Source organism: Camellia sinensis, chromosome 1, assembly GCF_055761805.1.
Source record: "Camellia sinensis isolate YWXY chromosome 1, ASM5576180v1, whole genome shotgun sequence".
Lineage (NCBI taxonomy): Eukaryota > Viridiplantae > Streptophyta > Magnoliopsida > Ericales > Theaceae > Camellia > Camellia sinensis.
The window spans coordinates 237,653,130-237,680,082 of NC_138961.1; the positions used below are offsets into that span (position 1 = coordinate 237,653,130).

Consider the following 26,953-nt stretch of genomic DNA (forward strand, 5'->3'; position numbering starts at 1 on the left):
ACATTAATAATTAATGAATTAAAACTTATAAAATTAAAAAACAACAAAATCCCATTTTTGAACCTTATTTATTCCCTTTCTTTCAATTTTCTATGCAATCAAACTGGGTGCACTATCACAATAGTAGTGTGGGGATGTATTTTCTGAATACCAACACGTGGCAAGGTGACACCGACGTGTCAGCCGAGGTGCCGCATGTCCTGGTCGTGATGCTGAGGTTATCTCGGCTAGGCCGAGGTTACCTCCAAAGATATCGAAATCCGAGATAAGCGGATAATGGATAAGGGGCAAGAATCCTAGAGTAAAGAGAAGACTTTACTAAGATAAGGATAAAGCTCTTAGGGAGTTTATTTTTATCTCTTGAGAAATCCAAAGTAAGCACTGAATGGGAGTCCATAGAAGTCAGGCTTCTAGTGGGACTAGGATTGAGTTGGCTATAAAAGAGAGGAACCCTTGTGGGTCTAAGGTACGCAGTTTCACACTTTGAATAGTGAGTTTAGCACTTGATTATCTTTGAGAGATATACTGACTTGATCGTCGGAGTGCCCCCGGGTGGAAGAGCCACCGCCGGATCCTTTTCTTTCTGTTACAGGTTTGCTGAAGCCATCTATTCTGCCGGTGCTCTCCAGCTGATTACTAGGCGGGCAGTGTGGTCAGAAAATTACCCACACAATTTGGCGCCGTCTGTGGGAATCTTAGAAGAATAGATGGCCAGTAACGGACAAAAGGAAAACATTGGGGGCGACACTCCTGCTGGGAGTGGCAGACCAATTGACCTTGACGTTGAAGGAGACAACCATAATGCAGAAACTCATGCCCAAGGCCACGGTGAAGAAGACATCGGCCAGGAGGGCGATACTTCGAAGAGAACAGACCAAGGCAAGTACTATCACGAAGACAACCTTCAGGTATGGAGGGATAGGTGCATTCGGAGGGATGAGGAAGTAAAAGACCTGGCAAACAAGTTGGCAGACCTTCAGTCGGTCGTCAATTTCATGATGCAAAATAATGTCATGCAACCACCATACCCGCTGCAGGATACGCCGATGCCAGCAACTAACACCCAGAAGGGAGGAAGAAGAGCAATCCCCGAAGTCCATCTGCACACCAGGAGTGGAAGGCACTCTCACAGACCTTCCAGGGAAGTCGGACGAGAAGAGCCAAGACGAGAAGAGTCCCGAAGGACATATCAGACGAAGGACCCAGAACCCAAAGAACATCGACATGTTCAAGGGCAAGCACTCTGCTTTGACACAACCCATGGGGAAAGATCGAAATGGACCCCCTACCAGGCCGAAAGTAGTATGCCAAAAAGATTGAAGTTCAGAGATAGCCGGGCTCCAGGTATGAGTAAAGAAGACTTGAAGGATTACCTCAAAAGGAAGCAACAAAATGTTGAAGTCGAGGTAACTTCCCCAGTTAAGCCGAGGACACCATTCTCGGTGGAACTGGACAAATTTTAAGCGCCAAAGAGATTCAGTATGCCGAGATTTCAAATTTATGATGGTAAGTCAGATCCCAACTTTCATGTTGGACTATACCTGAATTCAATGGTATTATATAGTGGGAACGAGCCGTTGCTCTACAAAGTATTCCCCTCATCCTTTGGGGAAATTGCATTCGATTGGTTCCATAAACTACCGAAGGGAAGCGTAAAGACGTGGGAAGGTCTGGCCGAGATGTTCGTGGCCAGGTTTGTGATAAACAAACTACAGCCCTTGAGGGTCAACGCCCCGATGGCTTTAAGAATCACCAAGGAAGAAGGCCTTAGGGCCTACGCGAAGAGATACTACGAGGTGTTCAATCGAATACCCGAATGCAACCAAGAAGTGGCGGTCGTGTCTTTCAAGAACGGCCTGAAAGATGACTGCCCACTACGAAAGTCTTTGGCAAAAACATTGCCAAAAAGTATGGAAAAACTCATGGCGAGAATTGAGAAGTACGCCAGAGCCGAGGAAGATACGTCGGGAAATAAAAAGATGAAGTAGGAGAAGGGAAACGGCTCGCCGAAGCGAGGTGGAAGTAAAAATGGGCCGACCAAACAAGAAACAGAATTGAAGGGTAAACAGGCAGTGACGACGATGTTCCGAATCCCTATCCATAAAGTCCTGGATCAAATACGGAACCAACCCTATTTCAGGGCACCGACAAGAGCACCAGGGGAATTTATGGAAAGAAACGTTGGTAGGCGCTGTGCTTACCACAATGAAGAAGGACATCCAACTCAGGGTTGCAGAGCCTTAAAAGCACACTTAGAAGACCTGGTAAGACAAGGCCACCAGAGGGACCAGGTCAATGAAGCCAGGACAAGGGAAGAACATGCAAGATTGCCTCAAGCACCAGCAGCACCGCCACCCCCAGCACAGCAACCACAGGCAGGAGGACCACGGGTGGTTAATGTAATCCACTAAAAAATGAACGAAAGCGACATACGGGGAGAAACCCAAAGAGTAAAACACCTGCACCACGTGAACCAGGTCGGACACAAAAGACCTCGGCCTGAAGAGTACCGAGGACTGATGATAGCCTTCACTGAAGCTGACCTAGAAATGGTCCAGCATCCGCACAACGATGCCTTGGTAGTATCCCTCCAGGTTGGGGAGTACCAAGTGAAGCGCATCCTGATTGATCAAGGCAGCTCTTGCGACATCATGTATGTCAGATGTTACAAGGAGCTGGGCCTTCATCCTGACGACCTGGAACAATCCAGCAATCCTATGGTCGGCTTTAATGGAACGCCGACGTGGCCACTGGGCGCAGCAAGCGTGGAAGTACAAGCTGGTACTAAGAAGATCAAGACAGAATTTATGGTGATTGACACACCCTCGCCATATAACATCATCTTGGGAAGGCCATGGTTGCATGCAATGGGGGTAGTTCCCTCAACATTGCATCAACTACTGCGGTTCCCAATAGAGCATGAGATTGAAGAAATCAGAGGAGATCAACTCCAGGCAAAAAATTGCTCCATGGCAGCAATGAAGTCTAAACTGCTGCGTACGAGAGCCAAAGAAGGCAGAAATTGAAGATGAGGACGTGGAAGCCCTAGAAGACGTTGGCAAAGAACCAGTTGAGAAGAGCGAAAAGGTGCTAAAGAAAATCGTCGTCCAGGATGGGGATGAAGAACGCTTCTTTCTTCCCGGTTTAGGCTTAGCCAAAGAAGATGAGAAAGAGTTGGAAACTTTTCTAAGAGCCAACATTGAGGTGTTCGCCTGGACACCTTACGAAATGCCTGGTATTGACCCCGAGGTCACTTGCCACAGACTGAATGTCGACAGGTCGGCAAAACCTGTGATTCAACGAGCCAGAAGACCGACGTTGATGCACGTCAAAGCAGTAGAAGAAGAAGTAGATAGACTTCTGGAGGCCAGGGCCATCCGAGAAGTTCACTGCCTGACATGGCTGTCCAACACAGTAGTGGTGAAGAAGAAGAACGGCAAATGGAGGGTCTGTGTAGACTTTACCAGCCTCAACAAAGCCTGCCCCAAAGACAGCTTTCCTCTGCCCAAGATTGACCAGCTAGTAGATGTACTTCAGGGCATGAAAGAATGAGTTTTCTGGATGCATACAGGAGGTACCACCAGATTGCCATATACCCTCAAGACGAGGAGAAGATCGCGTTCATCACCCCTAAAGGCCTGTACTGTTACAAGGTAATGCCTTTTGGGTTGAAAAATGCAGGAGCAACTTACCAAAGGTTAGTAACAAAGATGTTCAAGCACCTGATTGGCAAAACGGTAGAAGTCTACATCGATGACATGGTCGTGAAGACCAAGGAATCTAAGGGTCATCTTGCCAACCTAAAAGGGGTCTTTGATATACTCAAAACATACCGGCTCCGACTCAACGCATCAAAGTACGCGTTTGGAGTTGGATCAGGTAAGTTTTTAGGGTATCTAGTAACAAGAAAGGGCATTGAGGCCAGCCCAGACCAAATCAAGGCCATCCTAGAGCTGAAGAGCCCGACGTCGGCAAAACAGGTTCATATGCTTATTGGAAGGGCCGCAGCCTTAAACAGATTCATCAGTAGTAGGAATGGCAACGGGGCGGGGCGGGGCGGGGCCAGGGATCACCCTCCCCATCCCCGATCCCCGATTGTGAAAATCTTCCCGGCCCCGGCCCCGATCCCCGACGGGGAACCTACCACCCTCCCCATCCCCGCCCCTACCGGGGATCGGGTTTCCCCGACCCCGAAAATTCCCTGCCCCCAAATCTGTTTCAACACCCCCATCGTCAACAACAACAACAACAAGAGAATCATCATCATTGACAACGTCAACCGAATCATCAACACCAACATCAACATATCAACAAAAATATCAACAACAGATTATAAACAAAAAATAAAAAAAATGGACAGATAGATACACAAACAGATTAAAAAATGGACACAACACAAACAGATCTGAGATCTGTGTCACAGAGAGAGAGAAAGAGAGAGAGAGAGTGGACGAGAGAAAGAGAGAGATCTGTATCACAAACAGATCTGAGATCTGCCTCCGATGCCGATGCTTCCCCCTGTACACGATCGGACTGCTTCCTCCGACGTCGACTGCCTCCGACGCCGACTGTCCCTTCGTTATCGCCTCCGACGCCGATTGTCCCTTTGATCTACTGAAAGAGAGAGAGGGAGGATAGAATAGAGAGAGACGAAGTGGAGTGAGAGAGGGGGTCGGGGACTCGGGGAAAGAGAGAACGATAGAGTTAAGAGAGAGAGAGTAGAGTCAGAAATAAAGAGTGAGATCACATATATTATATATATATATATATATATGCATATAAATTATAATTAAGGGGTTTATTATATATATACATATAAAGGGTATAAAAGTAATTTCACTTCGGGGAAATTCGGAGATGGGGTCGGGGACGGGGACGGGGACGGGGGCGGGGACGGGGATCGGGCCGGGCCGGGGATCAAACACTGATCACCGTCCCTGGCCCGTGACAGATCGGGGATTGATTTTCAAATACCGTCACCTCCTCGTCGGGGGTATTTTTCGGGGAAAAACCGCTTAAATCGGGGTCGGGATCGGGGATCCCCGTCGGGCCGGTTTCAAATTGCCATCCCTAATCAGTAGAAGCTCAGATAAGTGCAGACCCTTCTTCAACCTGGTGAAAAAAGCCACAGACTTTCTGTGGACAGAAGAATGCAAATCCGCTTTAACCGACCTGAAGAAGTACTTGACCACAACTCCGGTTCTTTCTAATCCAGAACCAGGGGAAGAACTGTTTTTGTACTTGGCAGTTTCAGAACACGTAGTCAGTGCAGTACTAATCCAAGAAGAAAAAGGGGAGCAAAAGGCTGTTTACTATGTAAGCAAAACCTTGGCCAACGCAGAAACAAGGTATCTACCACTGGAGAAATTAATGCTAGCCTTAGTAATGGCTTCAAAGAAGTTGAACCATTACTTTCAGGCGCACAAGATTGTGGTCCTAACAGAGCATCCACTGAAGTCCTTGTTGCAACTAGGAGACTTAACAGGAAGGATAGCAAGATGCGCAGTAGCCCTGGGCCAGTATGACCTGGAGTTCAGGCCGAGAACAGCAATTAAAGGCCAAGTTTTGGCCGACTTCATGGCTGAATTCACACCAGAATCCGTCGAACATCGGGCTCCATTGAGCCAAGATGAACGACGTTCAAGCAAATAAGGAGAAGCCCAGCCTAAGGCAAAAGAGCAAAGGAAGGAAAAACTCAGACCCTGCAACATCTACATCGGCGACTCATTCAGACTATTTGTCGATGGAAGTTCGAACTGACAAGGAGCGGGAGCAGGAGTACTGCTGATATCACCAGATGACAAAATAATAGAACAGTCCATCCGTTTGGGGTTCAAGGCCTCAAACAATGAAGCGGAATACAAAGCATTAATTGCAGGGCTAAAACTGGGAGCAGCAGCAGAAGCAGATGATGTAATAGTTTTTTGTGATTCACAACTTATTGTTAACCAATCAACAGGAGAATTTGCAGCCAGAGACGAAAGGATGTCGGTATATGCAAAAGAGGTCATCAGATTGGCAGCCCTATTTCAGAACTGCCGACTACTCCAAGTTACCCGAGATGACAACACCCACGCCGACGCGTTGGCTAACTTGGCAAGTTCAATGCAGACTGGAAAAACAAGAACAATTATGATCGACTATATGTCGGGCCCGAGCATAGAACTAGAGAGCACAGAGCAGGAAGCAATGTGTGTGGACATGGGGCCAAGCTGGATGGATGTAATTGTTGCATTCCTGAAAGAAGGAAAGCTGCTAGAAGATCGTAAGGAGGCACACAAACTTAGATTGAAATCGGCAAGATTCTGTCTGACAGCAGACGGACACCTCTACAGAAGGTCCTTCACTGGACCCCTTTTATGGTGCATACTCCCTTTCCAGGTTGAAGATTTCCTATATGAAATTCATGAAGGAATTTGTGGAAGCCATGCTGGGGGCAGATCATTAGCCCATAGGGCCATTACCCAGGGGTATTGGTGGCCCTACATGCAAAAGGATGCTGAAGCCTACGCGAAGAAGTGTGAACAATGCCAAAAGTTTGCACCTTTGATACATCAGCCAGTTGCTGACCTAAACCTAGTGTCCAGCCCTTGGCCGTTTGCCCAATGGGGCATGGATCTTGTTGGGGTTGGCAACTGGGCAGAGAAAATACTTGCTGGTGGCAACTGATTACGAAGTGGATAGAGGCAGAACCTCTTGCCAAAATCCGAGATGTGGACGTCAAGAACTTTATATAGAGAAACATCATCACCAGATTTGGCATTCCAAGAGCAATAGTCGCCGACAACGGAACACAGTTTGACAGCAAACTCATCAAGAACTTTTGTGCGAAATTCAAGATCAAGAATTACTTTTCAACACCAAGTTTTTCCCAAAGTAATGGGCAAGCAAAAGCATCCAACAAAGTAATTTTGGATGGAATAAAGAAGAGGCTGCAGGCAGCAAAAGGGAAGTGGGTAGACGAATTTTCCAACGTGCTTTGGCATATCGGACTACGCCGAGAAGATCAACAGGGGAAACCCCCTTTGCCATGGCTGATGGCACAGAAGCAGTCATCCCTCTGGAGATCGGCATCCCAGGGATCAGAACTGACGGAGTAGAGAATGGCACAAATGATATATTTCTAGCCCGAGATCTAGATCTCTTAGAAGAAAGAAGGGAGAAAGCTGCAATTCAGCTCGCAGCATACCAGCAACAGCTTGCAAGAGCTTACAACAAGAAGGTCAATCCAAGAGATTTTGAAATCGGCGACCTAGTCCTGAGAAAAGTCGTCGGCAACAAGAAGGATCCCAAAGAGGGCAAGCTTGGCCCAAACTGGAAAGGACCCTACAGAATTACTTCGGTATTAGGCAATGGAGCTTATCGGCTTGAGGATAACGAGGGTAAAGCACTACTAAGACCTTGGAACACTTGTAATTTGAAATTCTTCTATCATTAGATGTACATTATTTTTGGCCGAGGTCATCAATAAAATCTTTTCCCTTTTCTTTAAACACATATGATTGATATAGTTACATATTGGTATTTTTGGAGACATGAATAATGAGAACCCAAGTAGAACTCAGGTTCACATTGGGGGCAGAGAGAAGACAGAGACACTTAATTCACTTGTTGAAATTTGTTGTAATTTACAAGTTGAAGTTGAGCTGAGATGGTTCCTTATCTTCACTTGTTGAAATTAGTAGCAATTTACAAGTTGGAAGTTAAGCTGAGAGGGTTCCTTATCTTCACTTGTTGAAATTTGTAGCAATTTACAAGTTCGAAGTTAAGCTGAGATGGTTCCTTATCTTCACTTGTTGAAATTTGTAGCAATTTACAAGTTGAAGTTGAGCTGAAATGATTCTTTATCTTCACTTGTCGAAATTGATAGCAATTTACAAGTTGGAAGTTAAGCTGAGATGGTTCCTTATCTTCACTTGTTGAAATTTGTAGCAATTTACAAGTTGAAGTTAAGCTGAGATGGTTCCTTATCTTCACTTGTTAAAATTTGTAGCAATTTACAAGTTGAAGTTAAGCTGGTTCCTTATCTTCACTTGTTAAAATTTGTAGCAATTTACAATTTGAAGTTAAGCCGAGATTATTCCTTATCTTCACTTGTTGAAATTTGTAGCAATTTACAAGTTGAAGTTAAACCGAGATTATTCTTTATCTTTACTTGTTAAAATTTGTAGCAATTTACAAGTTGCAGTTAAGTCGATATTACTGTTTCTCTTCACTTGTTAAAATTTGTAGCAATTTACAAGTTGAAATGAAGCCGAGGTCGTTGCTTAAACCCTTATAGCAATCTACAGGTTGGTTAAACCTAAAGAAGATGCTTAACACTTGTTGAAATTTGTAGCAATTTACAAGATAACGTTAAGCCGACAAGTGATCATCTGTTGAAATTTGCAGCAATTTACAGGTTGAAATAAAAGCTAAGTATATTGTTTAAACACTTGTTGAAATTTATAACAATTTACAAGTAGATCATTGTTTAAGCACTTGTTATAACTTGAGAAATGTTTTCAAAGATAGCATTGAATAGTGTATACTTGTTGAAATTTATGAAAAGTTTGCAGGTCAGTATCTTGCCAAAGTAAAGCTTGTAGTTACTATACTCGAGGTCTTTAACCCCGAGAAGATTGCACAAAAGAGGCAAAGTATGAAAGGCATGCCAAATATTCTAAGTATAGAACCATGCAGAAGCAATCAAGAGAAAATATAAACTAAAGCATTCAGAGAAAAACAGTTGCAGTTGTGTACAAAGAAGGCACTACGGCCTAACCAAAAGCAAATTGCTCGGTAGTGACAGAGATAGGCTCATCGGCCACAAAAGGAAGCTTACATCGTCCAGAAAACAGAAAAGTAAAAATGTTCAAATTTTAACAAGTGAAGACATTGGAGTCAGGCTCCTTCAGCATCAACAGCTGGATGGGCTGGAACCTCGGAGGATTGTGGTGGAACCACCTCGGCAATCTTTTTCGCCGCCAACTCAGCAACAATTTCGGCAAGTGTTTGATCAAGACTTCTATCAACTGGAGGAACATCAGATGCTGCTTGCTCAGGAGCGGTCTCCTTGATAACCTCCTCATCCTCCTCATGAGTCAAGTCTAGCACTTGATCATCCTGAGGAGGGGACTTGGTCTCGCTAACATCTTTGGGCTTCCTTACCAAAGCCTCATCATCATCTTTATCCTCATCCTCAGATTCAGACTCAGATTCATCTTTAGCTTGGCTTGGCAGAGGAGGTGAAGGAAATGGAAGAGGAATAACGTCGGCTTGGCGCAGTGGTGAGTTATCAGGAAGATTAAGTTTCTTTGCAAGGGCCATCTAACCAAGGGAGAAGCCCCTGTTGCACGTCTGCCTAACTTATAGTTTGTATTCCTCTGTAACATCGGCCATTCCTTGAGCATAGGCCTTTTCGTCGGCCGCTTTGATTTCGGCGTCTTTAGTAGATAAGGCATCTTGAAGTTCTTTTTCGGCTTGGGCCTTTTTGTCCTCGGCCTCTCTCTTCTCGGCCTCGGCGACCTTCTTAATAGCCTCGGAAGATTCGACCTTTTCTTCGGCTAGGGTTTGGGCTTTGGTGGCAGCCTCAGCCTGGTCTTCAAGCTTCTTCATCTTTGTCAGGAAAGTTTTGTTTTCCTTTTTTAGGGCAGAAACCTCCCGCCTCATATCGGCCAACTTCTCCCTTGTTTCAAAAGCTTGCATGGAGAGAGAATGGACATGTTGAATGGCCTGAAAGAACCCAAGGGAAAAGTTATTACATAAACTTTACAAGTATAGAAAAAGAGGCAGAAAGGCAAGTTGCCAAATGAGGGAACTTACTTGTACAGAACGTTGGAGCATGAGGGCGTAGTTCTCGTACTCGCTTATCTTGGCATTCCGCTCAAGATCGCCAGGAAGGAGAACAGCAGTACTGAGTGCCACACCGACATTGATGTCATCGGCACTATCACAAGCTAGAACATGCTTATCTTCCAGGGTGATTTCAGGCACCTAGGGAACTCTTGGTATTTTGGAACCCGAGGTCGTTGCAGACGATGACCTCGGCTTTTTTGATTGAGTAGACTCTGATGGTTGTGTTTCAGCAGACCTTTTTGTGGGAACCGAAGCGGTCTTTCCACTCTCAGCAAGTTTGGATATAGGTAAAGTGTCCTCAGATTCAACCTGAGTCACTTTAGCCTTTGGCTGGGCTTTCTTGGTTCTCTTCGGCTTTGGTTGGGGCATGGTTTGTGTTGGCTGAGCGTCAACGTCCGTAGGAAGGTCGGCTAGGAGATCTTGGGCAACAGGCTTCGGGCGACCCATCTCAGCAGTTTTGACAAGTCGTCGCCGACGTTTTCTTTCTGGTATTGGGATTAAGTATGGGGCTGAAGTTGATGGTTGATCGGCTGGATCAGAGGTTGACCCTTGATCAGCCCGAGATGTTGATGCGGTTTGTAGAGTAGTAGCAGAGGGAGGAGATAAGCTCTTCTTCTTTCTTTTCGGGACGTCGGGCAGTGTAGACTTGTACGTCGGAATAAAATTCAGTACCAGTGGAGCCTTGCGCTTTTAGATTGGCAGATCTAGGAGCCTCTTTAAGTCTTTGCTGGGAACGTAGGATTGGCGAAAGTCTTTTGGTGGCTTACGAACGTCTGCAAGAAGAAACAGACATTAGAAACAGATAAAGTATTAAAGACTTGAACAGAAACAACTAAAGTATTAACACTGGACTCTTACCCTTGCCCTCTTTAACTGATCGGGGAAGAGGGTAGAGATGGGTGTCCTCATCTGCGCCAAACTCCAAATTTCCCGAAGCAATAACATAATCGTCTCCAGCCCCCTTGTTGGAGTCTGGGAGGTCGGCTACGATTTTGTATTCTGTCGACCTCGGCTTAAGATAATAAACGAAGCCTTTTTCCTTTAGGTTAAGGGGGCATATGGTATAACAGTACTGGATGTCGGCAAGGGTGATCCTAGCGTTCTCCTGTCTAGCTAAAACTATGATGCCATTGATCACTCGATAAGAGTTTATGGCAAGTTGCATAGGGTTCAACTTGTAAAAGTGAAGAATTTCGCGAAAGAGAATGTTAAGTGGGAGCCGGAGTCCACACTCAGTAAAAGCTACTATGAGAAAGGGCATTGAATCATCTGTGGGCATGATGGAGTCATTATCTTCAGCTAGCCTCAGATGGACGTCGGCAGGAATAGAGAACTCTCGCCTAAAGTACTCAAGTTTGGTCGGGGTGTCTACCCTATGTCTCCACATACCCATAATGTCGGCCTAAAATCAGAGGGCTAGGTTTCAGGAAAAAGATGCTCTTAAGGGGTTATCAGGACCTCGGCAAAACCCTAGGTATATGCTGGTAAGGATTGTTTCAGTTTTTTCCTAAAGATTGATAGGTTCTATAGACAAATCCCAAACCTAAATCTATGAAGGCAAAGATTGAAAGCAAAAATTGAAGGTAAAGATCTGGCAAAGACACAAAAAACAGAAAATAAAGGCGAAGTTTCAGAAACAAGAACAGGGATGGGCTATCAAGAACATGAAGAATACGAGAAATAAAGAACCAAGATCAGTGGCAAAAATACAGTGAAGTGGTGCAACGGTGCGTGTGTTCAAGATATAGGCAAGGGCCAAATCAAGGAGTAAACACATTCAGATGTATGATTCACAAAATAGATATTTGAGCAAGGCAGTAATAACAGGAGATTCCAGAAACGGTCAAGAATTGAAATCAGAAGGAACAGTTGCTTACCAGAAAAAATGAAGCCGATGTGAGGATTGTCGAAGTCAGTCGGTAGTTACAGATGTGGCAGAACGACGAAAGTTCCACCAGGAAGACAAATACAGAGCTTGGAGCTTCAGCAATGACGGATTTGAAAGAAAGAGTTTTAGAGAGAGAAGAAAGCAAGTGAATCAAAGCACAAAGTGAAAAGACGAAAGCAAAGATAATGTCTTTGTTGAAAACGTGAAGCGACGGCAAAATAAGGCATTTATTGCGCCTGGAAAACCGCATGCGTCAGACGGCGCAGACAGATTAAGACAGCTTACAAGCGCGTCACAAACACAAACCAATAAGGTAAAGACGCCTAAGAGAAATGGTTGAGAAGTGATACATGACAGCTCATGCGTGTGGGAAAGTTCATTTGAGTTGTTGTTCTTGTTCTTGAAAACAAGACATATCGGCTTGACATGAATGATCTCGGCCGAAGAGTTCTTACGCCGAGGTACTAGAAAACAATACAAATATAGGTTCCATCACCTCAGAATGCCGAGGTAATAGAACCTAGGGGGCAGTTGTGGGGATGTATTTTCTGAATACCAACACGTGGCAAGGTGACGCCGACGTGTCAGCCGAGGTACCACGTGTCCTGGTCGTGACGCCGAGGTTATCTCAGCTAGGCCGAGGTTGCCTCCGAAGATATCAGAATCCGAGATAAGCGAATAATGGATAAGGGGCAAGAATCCTAGAGTAAAGAGAAGACTTTACTGAGATAAGGATAAAGCTCTTAGGGAGTTTATCTTTATCTCTTGAGAAATCCAAAGTAAGCACTGAATGAGAGTCCATAGAAGTCAGGCTTCTAGTGGGACTAGGATTGAGTTGGCTATAAAAGAGAGGAACCTCCGTGGGTCTAAGGTACGCAGTTTTACACTTTGAATAGTGAGTTTAACACTTGATTATCTTTGAGAGATATACTGACTTGATCGTCGGAGTGCCCCCGGGTGGAAGAGCCACCGCCGGATCCTTTTCTTTCTGTTGCAGGTTTGCTGAAGCCATCTATTCTGCCGGTGCTCTCCAGCTGATTACTAGGCGGGCAGTATAGTCAGAAAATTACCCACACAAGTAGAAACATCCAATTATCAATTGGTGAACATAGCAAGAGAAAGGAACAAGCTTACATTGAGACAATGAGGGAGTAATGTTAACAATGTGAAATAGATAGGATAGAATAGATAGATCTAGATAATGAACAAACGGTCCATGTTTTTTTTCAAAAAAAAAAAAATATATATATATTTGGCTAAGTGCGGGCGGGTTGTGACAGGTGCGGTTCAAAACCGCAACCCTCCCGCAACCTGAAAATCTTATATATTTCAAACCGCACCCTACCTTATTCAATTTGCGAAACCGCCCATACATGAGCGGTTTGGTTTGGGTATGGCGAGTTGTGCGGGTCGGATAACCCTATGCCCAGCCCTAGCATTTTGCATAGCCAACTTTATGCCTTCATATTGAGCATACCTTTTCAACTTCTCTGAAATGTTTTTCATGATATGCCATAAGCACCATCGATGTCGAGCTTGTGGAAAGACAATTTCTATAGCATTTTGCATAGCTCTGCACTAATTAGTTATGATAGCTTTTGGAGGATGATTTGACATGCAACTTAATCGCGACTTGAATAGCCAAACAAATGTGTCAGTGTCTTCACTAGATAACAATCCACAACCAAGCAAAATGGATTGTTCATGGTGATTAACTCCTACAAATGAAGCAAATGGCATGTCATATTTGTTCGTCGGATAAGTTGTGTCAAATGAAACAATATCTCCAAATACTTCATAAGTCGTCCGACTCCTTGCATCAACCCAAAACAAGTATCTAATGCAAAACTTCTCATCAACATCAATCACACAAAAAAATCTCTCACTATGTGCTTGCATCCTCATAAAATAATTTTGAAGTAATTCGGCATCACCTTCCCCAAGCCTCAATCTTCTAGCTCTCTCAATGTAATTTCTTGCATCTTGCTCATCAAATGTCAAAGACTTGTATCCCCCTGCTTCAATAACCATTGAATAAAAGTTCCTAGACACCCCAATCCCTGTTTGATCATTAATTTCTAATCTTCTCTTCACAGGAGTAAGAATTTTCTTATTTATTGCAAAATGACGTGAATCGGTGGGAATCAAATCATGATTATGCATAAGGTTAACTATGGTTAGTTTATATCTCCCATCCTTTTGTACACTTCCTCATACGCTTGCTTTGCAACCAATTTTTGTAGACAAAGATGGCCTTAGATGGTTGACTTCTGATTTCTTTTTTCTCTTCACCGCTCGAGAACATGCAATTGCAAAGTTTTCTAATTGCCCATCATCTCCAAAATGCTGTGCTCTATAAGCTATAGAAAATCTAACATGCTTAGCATATTTGCCATAAAATGTGTACACTTCTTCCCTTGAGCTAAAACACATACTCTTCTTAGGTTCTTCAACTTCTCCACCCTCATTTATTGCAGGATTGTCACCAATATTTGAATCAACCTCTATTCTTCCAGTTCGCATAATGAAATAACAATTAAATGATTTCAGAATGATTATATAGCACAGTGCCCAAACAAACACAATGAATCAGTTCCCTAACACAATGCCCAAATTGAGGACAAATACTAATTTCAACAAATATTAACAAATGGAACTGATTTCAACAAATATTATGTGACTATTCCCAACCCCAAGTGACCATATTCAAATTTGAGATTATGTGACTATCCCTAACCCCTTATCACATAAAATTTGTTCAAATTGATTTTTAGGGAATGTCCAAATTGAGCCACTTGAAGTTGGGGATAGTCATATATGGAACTGATTTTTTTGGGAAATCTTATAGGAAGTTAATGAAATTGATCGTTTACCTCATAAATTGCTATAGGAAGTTATGTTTTGTTTAACTGCTACTACTGATTTCTTACTTGGAGAGCTGGAGGAAAAGGTTTACCTCATAAACTACCGATCCACAGTATGTGCGAGACAGAGACAGAGACAAAGACGAAAACGGAGAGTGAGACACAGACACGCAGCCAAAGATTGAGGACAACGACAGACAAAGATGTAGCCGAAGATTACATCTACCTTAGTCGCAAGATCATTTGGATTGTGTATATGGGAAAAGCCAGAGTTTGGGTGGACAAAAATGAACACCGATGGATTTGTAGGTCGAGATAATGCTAGCCTTGTGGTTTGCTTTGCGATTACAATGGCCATCGTCGACGGCAGAGAGCTACGGTGGAGGAGGAGGATGGCAGAGAGCTATGGCGACGACAGATTAAGGAATACGATTTTGGGTTTGGGCTCTTGCTATATCCATCTTTGGTTTTTTTTTTTTTTTCACAGTTGCGTGCGTGTATCTCTTCTTCCACATCAGCAGCTCACTAGGGGTCCTGGGAGTCATGTTCCACTGGGGTTTGTAGCAGAATTGATATATTTTACATCAGAAGCAGTAGCTATACTTTATTAGGGCAATCGTTTGTAATATACATTATTGTCTACATGGTGGCTCAATTAATAACGTAACTCAAAAAATTTGCAACAATGCTAGGTAGCTCAAAATTTTGTGGCTCAAATGGCTCAAATCACTCAAAACGATGTCGTTTTGACAGATTTTGAGTGTAAAACGACGTCGTTTTGACAGATTTGAGCCATTTGAGCCACAAAATTTTGAGCTACCAAATATTTTCCAAAAATTTGTAAGTAGGACAATGTCAATTTGAGGGATAAAAAATGATTAAGTGTTTTTATAATTTTTTATGTGCAGACAGCATCATAGATACAATGTCATTTGATACTTTAAGATTACTTAATAAATTGTGGCTAAATCACAAAAGCATTACCAATTAGTTTTATTAATTAGATTTATTTATCTACAGATCCTGACTGAAAAATTTATCACTATAAATTCATTCATAAAAATAAGAGAGACTGATAAATTTATCAAAATTTATTAATAAGACTTAATCGGTAATAAAATGAATTAGAGGTAGCCTTTTGTTTTTTGTTAATTTTTTTTAGATGGGGTTTTTTATGTAAATTGATAGAAAATTATTTGTAATATAAATAGAATTATAACAGAACAATTATAGTCTATCATCTATTATTGAAAGAACGTTACGGATAGGATTCAACCAGCCCAATAATTTTATTTATTTATTTATTTTTATTTATTTTATTCAAAACCAGCCCAATAATCAACCTAGAAAAGAGGGCCACATAAAAAAGTACAATATAGACAATTAATGCATTTTGGTTCCTTAGATCATCCCCATCAAGCTCTTCAAAATCATTTTTTAACTAAAAATTTCAAAAAATCGACTCTATCAAACTCGTTTGTAATTCATCAAAATTTACGACGGCTACAATAATTCATTACAAGAAGCGACTGTTCATTGCTACTTGTGTATTACCGGATGTCCACCTGAAAGTCTGGCCGGTCAACCGGTCAATGGCAATTTTTTTTTTTTGACTTTTTTTAAAGAATTGTTTGGTTGGTAACCTATCAATTCAATAAAAAAAAAAAAAGACTAACAAACACAACAAAAAATAATATTTAATAAGAATAAGTTAGAATAAAGAGTTTGATATAGTTGGCGCTAAAAAGTGACTAACTAAAATAATGAAATAACTTTAATTCGACTAAAAATTTGAAGATTTTGGTGTATACTCTTATATGATTACATACAGATAAGATCGGATGGGCTTTTATCACAAGCATGATCGTGTCACATTGTTGAAATATCAATCACTGTAAGCCCACAAAACGATTGGGAAGGCCCAACATATGGATTATTGTGTCGAAGGCCCAATAATATGAACGGTCACATACTGACAAGGTTTCGGATCCAATAATTGACATTTGAATTTTATGTACTAATTTAAAATGTGAATAACTTATGCAAGGAAAATATTAATATATTTTTAGTTGTTAATATATTTTTAGTTGTTTTATAAAAATAATAAATAAAAATATGTCAGGCCTTCCTCTCCCTTTTTTCCCCTCTCCCCTCTCACTTCACCGTCTGAACGTTAAAAAAGATTAGGTTGACTGAATAAATTTTAACTTTTATTTTATTTTTATTTTTATTTTTTTAATAAATACTTTAATAAATTGAAGATATAATCAATAAAATTAATTTCTTCAAGTCTCGTCTTAATTTCTTCTTGTTCTTATGTGTGTATTAGTTGATTGACTTTTTGTGTTTTACAAATTTTCTTTGATGATGAACACAAGAGATTTGACATCTCACTTGTCTTTGACAATTGTACTATTGTTACATACTGTTTCTCATAAAAATGAAATTAAATAATTTCTCATATTACTTAAAAAAAGATGGAGGAGAGAGTACAAATATTCATCTTATTTGATTTCAAAAAGTTAACTCCACTTTTTAAAAAATTAAATTTTTTATTTTTTGTTTTTTAGTTAAAATTTTTAAGAATTTAAGAATTTTTTTATGTTTAGATGCACTTAACTTAGATATATTTAAAAAAAGATAGAGAGGAGGGTACAAATATTCATCTTATTTGATTTCAAAAAGTTAACTCTACTTTTTAAAAAATTTAATTTTTTGTTTTTTAGTTAAATTTTTTAAGAATTTAAGAATTTTTTTATTTTTAGATGCACCTAACTTAGATAAATTTAAAAAGTATGATATTTATGAAAAAAAATATTTAACAATCATTAAAAAATATATATATAAATTCGATATATTTTCGTATTCTTGTGTATTTGTTGAATTTTAAAAATATTTTTTCAAAAATATTTTAATTTTTAGGTGCAACTAGGTTATGTACATCTACAAAATAAAAAATTTACTTAAAATATTTAAAAGATTCACTAAAAATTAACAAATTAAAAAAATCAAACTTAGTTTTCAAAAAATCAATCAGAACCATTTATGCTGTGTTTGGTTGGGAGATTTGGGGAGGGATTTGGAAAGGGAAAGGGAAAAGGTGTGTGAAACTATGTGAAATGTAGGTATATTTTTTTCACATTTCACCTACCTTTTTCATTTCCCTTTCCAAATCCCTCCTCAAATCCCTCAATCAAACACAACATTAAGGTCAGCAAAAATGTCATACAGACTTGCCTAGATAGCATCTCTTTTGCATTTTTATTCCTTTGCTGGATTGCTCTTTTTTTTTTTTTTTTAAACTTCTTCTTCTCTCTCTTTCTTAACTTTGAACATGGATAGACTGCTATCTAATCGATCAGTAACATTGCTTTGGGGGGGAGGTCGGATTGACTGTGTTCTTCTTCTACGCCTATTGCCAGGTGCTTCAATTGCTGCACTCAAACCAACCAAAGATTTGTTGAGTTTCCCATGTCTTTATATGGAGGGACAGTAATCTACAATTGACTGTACCTTATAATCTATCTATTAATCTATTATTATTATAAAAGTGTGAACAACCAGCATATTTTTTTATTTTTTTTAAATTCTAATTTTACGCCTTTTTAAATCTATTATATTTTTTAATAATCATGAAAAATCTTATATAAATCAACTATCTCTGTACTTTTCAAGAGTCCTATATAAATATACATAAACCGTCTCTATTCTTATATAAAAAAATAATTTGTCTCCCTATTTTTTACATTAATGATAATTAAAAAATAAAAAATAATTACTCTTTATTATTTTTTGTGTCTTCTTCTATATTGATATACATAATATTTATAATTGTTCATCATGAATCAAATCATTGTGCATAATTTTGATTGAATCTTAAAGTTATATGCATTTTTTCAAATTTAGACAGAGGAAAACGCATGCGTTATCTTCATACACTTTCTTTTTGTTTAAATAATATTTTATGAAGTGTAATATTTTAGATAGTACTTTAATAACCAAGATATGATATCGAAATTATAAACAAGAACCACTTTAGTAGGTTTTATATTTTAAATCTGTTTTTCAATTTTTGATTTTTCATATTTTCTCAGTTTTGGTGATTAAAAATACTAGAATTTTTTCATATTTCATATTTATATTATACTTTTACATGAAAATCCAATATCTAATAATTTAAATAGAATTTAAAAGTAAAATATTGGTAAAAAAACATTTATAAATTCAAACATGCACTATTTTTTATTGTATATATTTTTTTGTTGTTAGTATTATTATTTAATATTAATAATTTTTTTTCCAAAAGGATACACAACAAATTATTTTTCAAGTATATTTAGATTAAGTGAATCTAAATCTAAATGTAAAATTAAAAAAAAAAAGTATTAAATTAAGTGAATCTAAAAAGAAAATAAAATGATTATTAAAAAAAATAGTGTCAAATGACAAAAAATATGAAAACTAAAAATTCAAAACAAAAGTTTGAAAAAACAAACCAAACCAAACACTATAAACCTCTCTTTTTTCAAATATTTATTTACTAATCTCTAATTTTACACAAATTATTCACAAATTTGTTTCAATTTTTATGTGAATTTAATAATATAATTAAAAAATGGTGCATATATACATAAATGTAACATCAAACATCTACATTATGATCAACTATTTAATTATGAATAATTAATTTCTCATTGTTACCTGTATTATGTCGTTATAAAAGATTTCAAATATTACTTTTATGATATCTTATATATGTCAATGTATACATCTATAAATATATATATATATATATATATATATATATAATATAAATATAAATTTATATATGTTACTATATTCATACATTGTCAATCTGCAATACTCTATTACCATTGGATACTTTAATTTTCTAACATGTATATCGCTTTGATAATATAACTATATTTGCTAGGAAAAACTTGCACAATTATGTATTTCTTTTTATCAACTTATATTCAATATATATATACATACATGTTATACAAACAAGTGTCTAGAATAAACACTTTCAATAACAAATCAAAATTTTGCAAAACACCTCCATCACGACAATAATTGTACTTTTTTTTCCCTTACAGAAAAATCACATAATTGAGGAGAAATAGATTTTAAAATTCATAATAATATGATATCGCCTTAAACTTTTGCACATCAAAATATTTTTATTACAATGAGTTATAATGGTGAGTAAGAAGAAAAACAAGAAAATGATGAAACAAAAATTACAGAACATCTATTGCGACATACTCTCCAAGCAAAGTTAGAAGAGCTGAAGCAAGAATTGTTCTATCTGTTATGAAGTTCAAGAAAATCAATGTACCTCATGCACACATTTTTGTCAAATTACAAGGAAATAAATCAAATGATACTCAAACATTATCATAGCAACTCAATGATGTAGAAAGTAAATATATAAAATAAAAATTTTGGATCAATTTTTGTCATATGTTGATTAGTTATAGATGACATAATAAATTATGTAACTTAATAGTTTCATGAAAGTGACCCTGCAAACACTTACAAGCATGAATCTATAAATATCATGAAAACAATTATGAAATTCCTATATCAATCGAAATGTTAAACTACAATATCATTATATTTTCTTATAAATAAATAAAAAAACTATTATTTTCTATAAATGAAAATATTCTAATAACTAATGTTACAATTATCATCATGCAAGATATTCGTGGCACAGAAAACGAGACTCAACAACTATTGATGTATAAAAATATATTATCTATTGATATTAATGCATTTTTACACCAAGAGTATGCAAATAATATACAAAGAGTAATGCTAGAGACCCCAAATATTCTATCAAAAGTTTTACCAAATGTCTCACATGCGTGTGGGATAAAACTTTTGGTAGAATTTTTGGGGCCTCTATTATTTTTGATATACAAAAGTGGGTTCAATGAATTTGCATTATGAAATGAACTATTAAAAAAATTGTGTAATTAATTTCATACCTTCAATTGTATTACATGTACGGATTACGAAAAATTAAAGTGGAAAATTGAAAGAAAAAGATTTGTGTAATACTATATGTTTAAAGGACATGCTTATGGTTTAAGATAAGATTGTGATCTCAACAATCGAGTTATAAATTAATGTTTATATTTATAAAATTTATCATTTATCATTTAAATTATTCAGCCAAGTATGTATTAATTACTTATTTAATTATATTTTGGATACAAATCAATTTATCCATATAAGTCTCCATACTTTGTATACATATCACATACTAATTTAAGAGACACGCATAATTACAATATTAACAATTGATAAAAAATCACACACTACGTGCAATGCACGTGTCCAACCACTAGTTTATCTAAAATCACATAGTGAAAGTTAAACTTCAAATGATAGAGTTTGTAATAAATTAAAATTTTAACCCGTCATTATCTATGTCATTATTAATTCTAATTTAGAGAAAAAAGCTGATTTGGTACAAACTCAATTACATAAAATCTCAAAAAAAAAAAAAAAAAAAAAATTGTAAAACTTATTTGTACGGAGTATTTTTTAATGCATTAAAGTGATTTGGCTATTGTATCAGAGACACTAGTGATGGGTTGTTTCACACACCAAAAATAAATATTAAATTATACCAAATTATTTTAGAATAATGACAAATCTAAGTATCGATCCACAGGGACAAATGAGAAATTAAACTAATTTAATTGTTAGATTCCTAAATTAATTTTGATTAAAAAGGTTGATGGATATTATGAATAGACAAGAATTAAATGAAATTGAATAATTAAATTGACAATTAAAATTAGGGTATGAGATATTAATTGATGCGTTGTTACACACACCAAAATTAAACACAAAACTACATCAAATTCTTTTAGTATAATGGCAAGTCCATGTATCGATCCACAGGGACAATTGTAAAATTAAACTAATTTAATTGTTAAATTCCTAAATTAATTTTGATGAAAAGATTGATTGTTCATAACCTAATTTAATAACAAATAAATTAAACTAAGTAATTAAATTATCAATTATAAATAAAATTGGATTTACTGATTTGGAAAAAAACCTAGGGCAAAGAGTCCACCACAAGTCATGTAAATAGGGTTTCCAATTGAAATCAATTATGTTTTGGTTCAAACGGGATAATGCTTTGCAACTACAAGTTCAAAGCATTTAACAAGAAAATCATCACGTTCAATGTACGAGCACGAACCATCTCAAGTAGTACAGATCGTTCACTCTAAACTAGGGTAGTGACATGACTCGTCCCTCGTAGTATGGTCTATCTCATATCTTGAATGTGAAAGAATAGAAAACTTTTGTATGGAAAACATTTAACAATCACAGAAAGCCGAATATTTGAAGAAATAATGAAAAATATATATATAAAACTTCTAAAACACCATACAATTGTTCAAACCTTTACATAATTAAAAATCAAAAAGAAAAACCTAATTACATGGCTAGGGTTTCATCAAAACCCTAGAAAAGACGACTAGCCACTCATGGAGGAGTGGGAAGAGGAAGAAGATAAGGAAGAGACACCCATGGAAGTGTCCTTCAAGCTTTAGGAGAATATCCCTATTTAGAACCCTAGCCTCACTTTTCTTTGAATTAATTTTCAAACCCTAGGTTTAGCTATTTTTCTTTCTTTTATTCTCAGCAAAACAGATTAAAAATTATGTGCACGTGTCCCTAGGTGGGCTGCATGTGCAATGAAGCTTGGTCGCACGTGCAGGGGTCTGGCTAGCTCGGATTCTTCACTTCTCGCACGGAGGATCTACTTTTGCGCCCTTTTTGATTGAATTTTCATATTTCTTGCCAAATCTGTACAAGTGCATGAAACACATCATCTTCACCAAATAAACAAAATTGAAAGCCTAAAAATGTAATTTAAGTGGCCTCAATGTGGTATCTTTCGGCCTACATCATTAATTTTGGAAAAAAATCATTGGGCAAAGAATTCACCACTAACCACATAAATGAGATTTAATATTGGCCATTAATTGCAATTCGGTTTGAAATACTCAATATTTCATAACTACAAGTTTGAAATATTGATCACGAGGGTTGTTGCATTCAACGTACAGGCACGAATCATCTCGAGTAGCATGATGCGTTTGCTCTAAACTATGGTAGCAACACAACCCATCTCTCGTAGCATGACTCGTCTCGTACTTTGAACATAAACACAAAGAAAATTAATGTGTGGAAAGTATTAAACAATCACAGAGAGTAAAATACTTGAAGAGATAAAAAGAACAATTATTATAAACTTCTAAAACGTCCATACATTTATTCAAACCATTTCACAATCAAAACTTAAGAAAAATCCATTTACATAGCTAGGGTTTCATCAAAATCCTAAAAAAGAAGAGCTTAGTCACTCATGGAAGAGTGGCAAGAGTTGGAAGAGATAGAACCCTCCATGGGATTTGCTTTGAAGATTGAGAATCACCTTTTTCCAAACCTTAGCCTCCTCTTTCTCCTTCAAAATTTCAGAACCCTATTCTTGCCTATTTTGCCTCTTTTTATATCTTGGTTGTCTTTCAAACAGGTTCAAAACAGAGGCATATAGTTTGAGGTACGGCTGCACGTGTGGGAGTGGGCACCACACGTGCGGGAAGGAATTTTCTGCTCATTTTATGCTCCCACTATGTACAAACCTGATTGACATTAAACAAGCATAAAATGTATAGTTTGTCAAGCAAGTAAAATTAAGAGATCCTAATTAACGGCCTCATGTTTCACAATTCGGCCTTAATCACATTCCCCAACTTACAACTTGCTAGTCTTCAAGCAAGGAAAAACAAAGAAAGAAAAATAAACTTAAAAAAAATCTAACTATCTCCTCTTTCGTGGGAAGAATGATTGCATTTAGTATATGCAACAAGCCTTTAAACCACAAATTATCCCAAGTGGACGAGTAAAGTCTCGTGAGGGTTTCCAGAAATGATACCCACAAACATTAACATATTTACATCTATCCAGCAACAATCAATCACGCTACACCACTCAAGAATTAACTCATGTGCCACTACAGTGCAATATTAAGACATGATGAGTCATTGAAGACACAATAGACAAGTATGAAGGAATCTATTGAGTAAAGACTGCTATTCAGTATTACACAAATCAAGTTCTATGTATTTGTGAATGTTAGTATAACACATTATCAGTAACCTCGATGTAACGTGCAATCTCCATAACTAGTTAACTGACCACTATAATAGCCCAGTGTAACTCATAACAACCCCCAACATATACAGACAAGATTAAACTTTTGCAATCAGGATTCTCATTTTTTTTTTAAGACTGTGCATTATCCTAATCCATTAAACTTTCTAATCAACCCTTGATTAAGGCCGAATTGTACAACATTAAGGCCGTTAATTAGGATCTCTTAACTTTACTTGCTTGTGAAATTGTATATTTTATGTGTGTTTAATGCCAATCAGGATGTACATAGTCGGAGCATAAAATGGGCAAAAAGACAGAATTTGGAGAGAAAACAGCTTTTCGCATGTGCGTTGACTTTTCTCGGAAAACGTACCCTATGTTTTAAACCTGTTTGAAAGGCAACAGAAGGATAAATAGGCAAGAAGGAGGCTGGATTAGGGTTCTGAAACTAATTCCAAGAAGAGAGAGGCTAGGGTTTGGAGGAAAAAGAGGATTCTCAAGCTTTCAAGACAACTTCCATGGGGCTTCTATCTCTCCCATCTTTTTCACCTCTTCCCATTCCTCCATGAATGGCTAGGATATTCTTTTCTAGGATTTTGATGAAACCCTAGCCATGTAATTAGGTTTTCTTTTTTATTTTTAATTATGTAAAGGTTTGAACAATTGTATAGTGTTTTAAAAGTTTCATATATATATATATATATATTCCATTATTTTTTCAAGTATTCGGCTTTTTGTGATTGTTGAATGTTTTCCATAAAATAGTTTTCTATTCTTTCACATTTAAGGTATGAGACAAACCATACTACAACGGACGAGTCGTGTCGTTACCCTAGTTTAGAGTGAACGATTCGTACTACTTGAGATGGTTCGTACCTGTATATTGAATGTGATGATTTTCTTGTTAAATGCTTTGAACTTGTAGTTGTGAAGCATTATTCCGTTCGAACTGTAACATAATTGATTTCAATTTGAAACCCTATTTACGCAACTAGTGGTGAACTCATTGCCCTAAGATTTTTCTCATAAAGAAATATATCAAACCCTAATTTTTAATTGTCAATTTAATTTCTTAATTTCATTTAATTCCTTTTTAGTCATAAAATCTCTCAATCTTTTTAATCAAAATTAATTTAGGAATTTAGCAATTAAATTAGTCTAATTTCATAACTGTCCCTGTGGAACGATACCTGGACTTGCCATTATTCTAAAAGAATTTGGTATAGTTCAGTATTTATTTTTGGTGTGTGTAACGACACATCAAATTTTGGCGCCGTTGCCAGGGACTTTTGGCGAAATTAATTAATTTAAAGTTATATTCTTATTTTAATTTCTAGTTTAGGATTTTATGCTTTCGTGTTTCTAAGTGTGCAGAGTATTTGCAATTGAAACCATCACTGGAGTGCAAGCGAAGTGCAGCCAAGTTTTTAAACAAAAAAAATACCGCAGCACCAAAGTGCTAAAAAAAAGAAAAAATAAGCAAATACTCGCAAGCAAAGCACCAAAGTGCTAAGAAGAAAGACAAGGAGGTTAGAGACAACGTCTACACGTCAAGCACCTGCAAGACGAGTAAAGCGTTTTCATTATCTCGCTGTGAGTATTTCTTCCTTTGGTATTTGGCTTTCATACTTAGTGCACAGAGTCAGAACTTAGTGTGTGTGAGTGAGTAGGGTATGCAGGGGCACCGTTCTTGTCGCCCTGAATTGTGGAGTTTGGACCTTGAACTAGAAAGGACTCTTAGGAGACTTAGAGCCTCTTCCGTGTTCCTATGCTTGAATATTCTTATCCATACTTTGATCCATTAGAGATGGAAAATCCAAATGTCTCGAACGAGCCCAACCGGACCCTTAAGGATAATTTCACACCCACTGAATATACATCACCATCATGCATCCAATTACCCGACACCACTGCTGCTCATTATGAGATTAAGTCCAGCACTATACAAATGCTCCCATCATTCCATGGACTAGCTCATGATGATCCTTATAAACATTTGAATGAATTTCCAAAACTTTGCTCTACAATGAGGATCCAGAATTTCACAAATGAGGCATTAATGTTGCGATTGTTTCCATTCTTGTTAAAGGACAAAGCCAAACACTGGCTGAACTCCGGACTTGCTAATTCAATCACAATATAGGACCAATTACAACAACGGTTCTTGGAGAAGTACTTTTCCATCGGTAAAACCAACCAACTTAGGCGAGCCATCACCAATTTTGCTCAAATTGATGGCAAGCAATTTCACGAAACATGGGAGAGACTTCGTGACCTTCTCCAATAGTGTCCCCACCACCAAGTGCCTGATTGGTAACTTATTCAGACTTTTTACTATGGCTTAATTGAGTCTCACCGCCAAATGGTGGATTCATCTTGTGGTGGGACATTCATGTCCAAAAATAATGCCGAGGCATGGCAATTATTTGAGAACTTAAGTGATAATTTCCTTCACCATGCCTCCACAGCCTGGCAAGTCCGGTAACCAGTAGTTGGAGCCCCGAAGAGAGGGGGTATTTATGAGGTCGGGCAAAACCTAGAGTTAGCCCAATAAGTAGAGGCATTGTCCCATAAAATGGACCAATTATTTGTTGCGGGACATGCCCATACACTGTAAGATCAACTTCAATTTCACGAGGCGTGTGCTATTTGTGCAAGCCTTGCTCATGACTTGAGTGAGTGCCCTTCGGCATCATAATTTTTGGAGTTAGTCCAAGAGTATGTGAATGCGGCTCAAGGATTCTCCAACCTCGGTAATGACCAATACTTCAACATATACAATCCGGGATAGAGAAATCACCCTAATTTTTCATGGAGACCCCCTCCACAAGGCACTTCTTACAATCCTCCACCACCAAGGCAGAATTTTAATAATTTTGCCAACCAATCATCTTACCGACCACCGCAACCTTATTGACCCCCACAACCGTACCGACAACCACAACGCCCGCCTGCTCCTTAGGGCAACTCTGCCTTTGAGACTCAGGTGTTGGAAGTTTTCTTAGAACTTAAGGGGTTAGCACCGGTAGTTCACTCCCATGCTCACTCTATTGCCAAGCTAGAGGCCCAATTACGTCAAATTGCTAACAACATGAATAGGAAGGAGTATGGAAAATTACCGAGTCAGACTGCAGTCAACCCTAAGGGTCAATATGAGGCAGAAAGTTCG

General features: G+C 38.1%; 1 protein-coding gene across 1 annotated transcript; it reads right to left on the reverse strand.

Moving 5' to 3' along the window:
• Positions 1-13,303: 13,303 nt before the first annotated feature.
• LOC145822830 (protein FAR-RED IMPAIRED RESPONSE 1-like) lies at positions 13,304-14,248 on the reverse strand. The gene is made up of 2 exons (XM_082921118.1): positions 13,943-14,248; positions 13,304-13,813 (listed from the first exon to the last, which is right to left on the reverse strand). Exons 1-2 carry the CDS (start codon positions 14,246-14,248, stop codon positions 13,304-13,306), a joined length of 816 nt encoding a protein of 271 aa, XP_082777244.1.
• Positions 14,249-26,953: the final 12,705 nt, after the last annotated feature.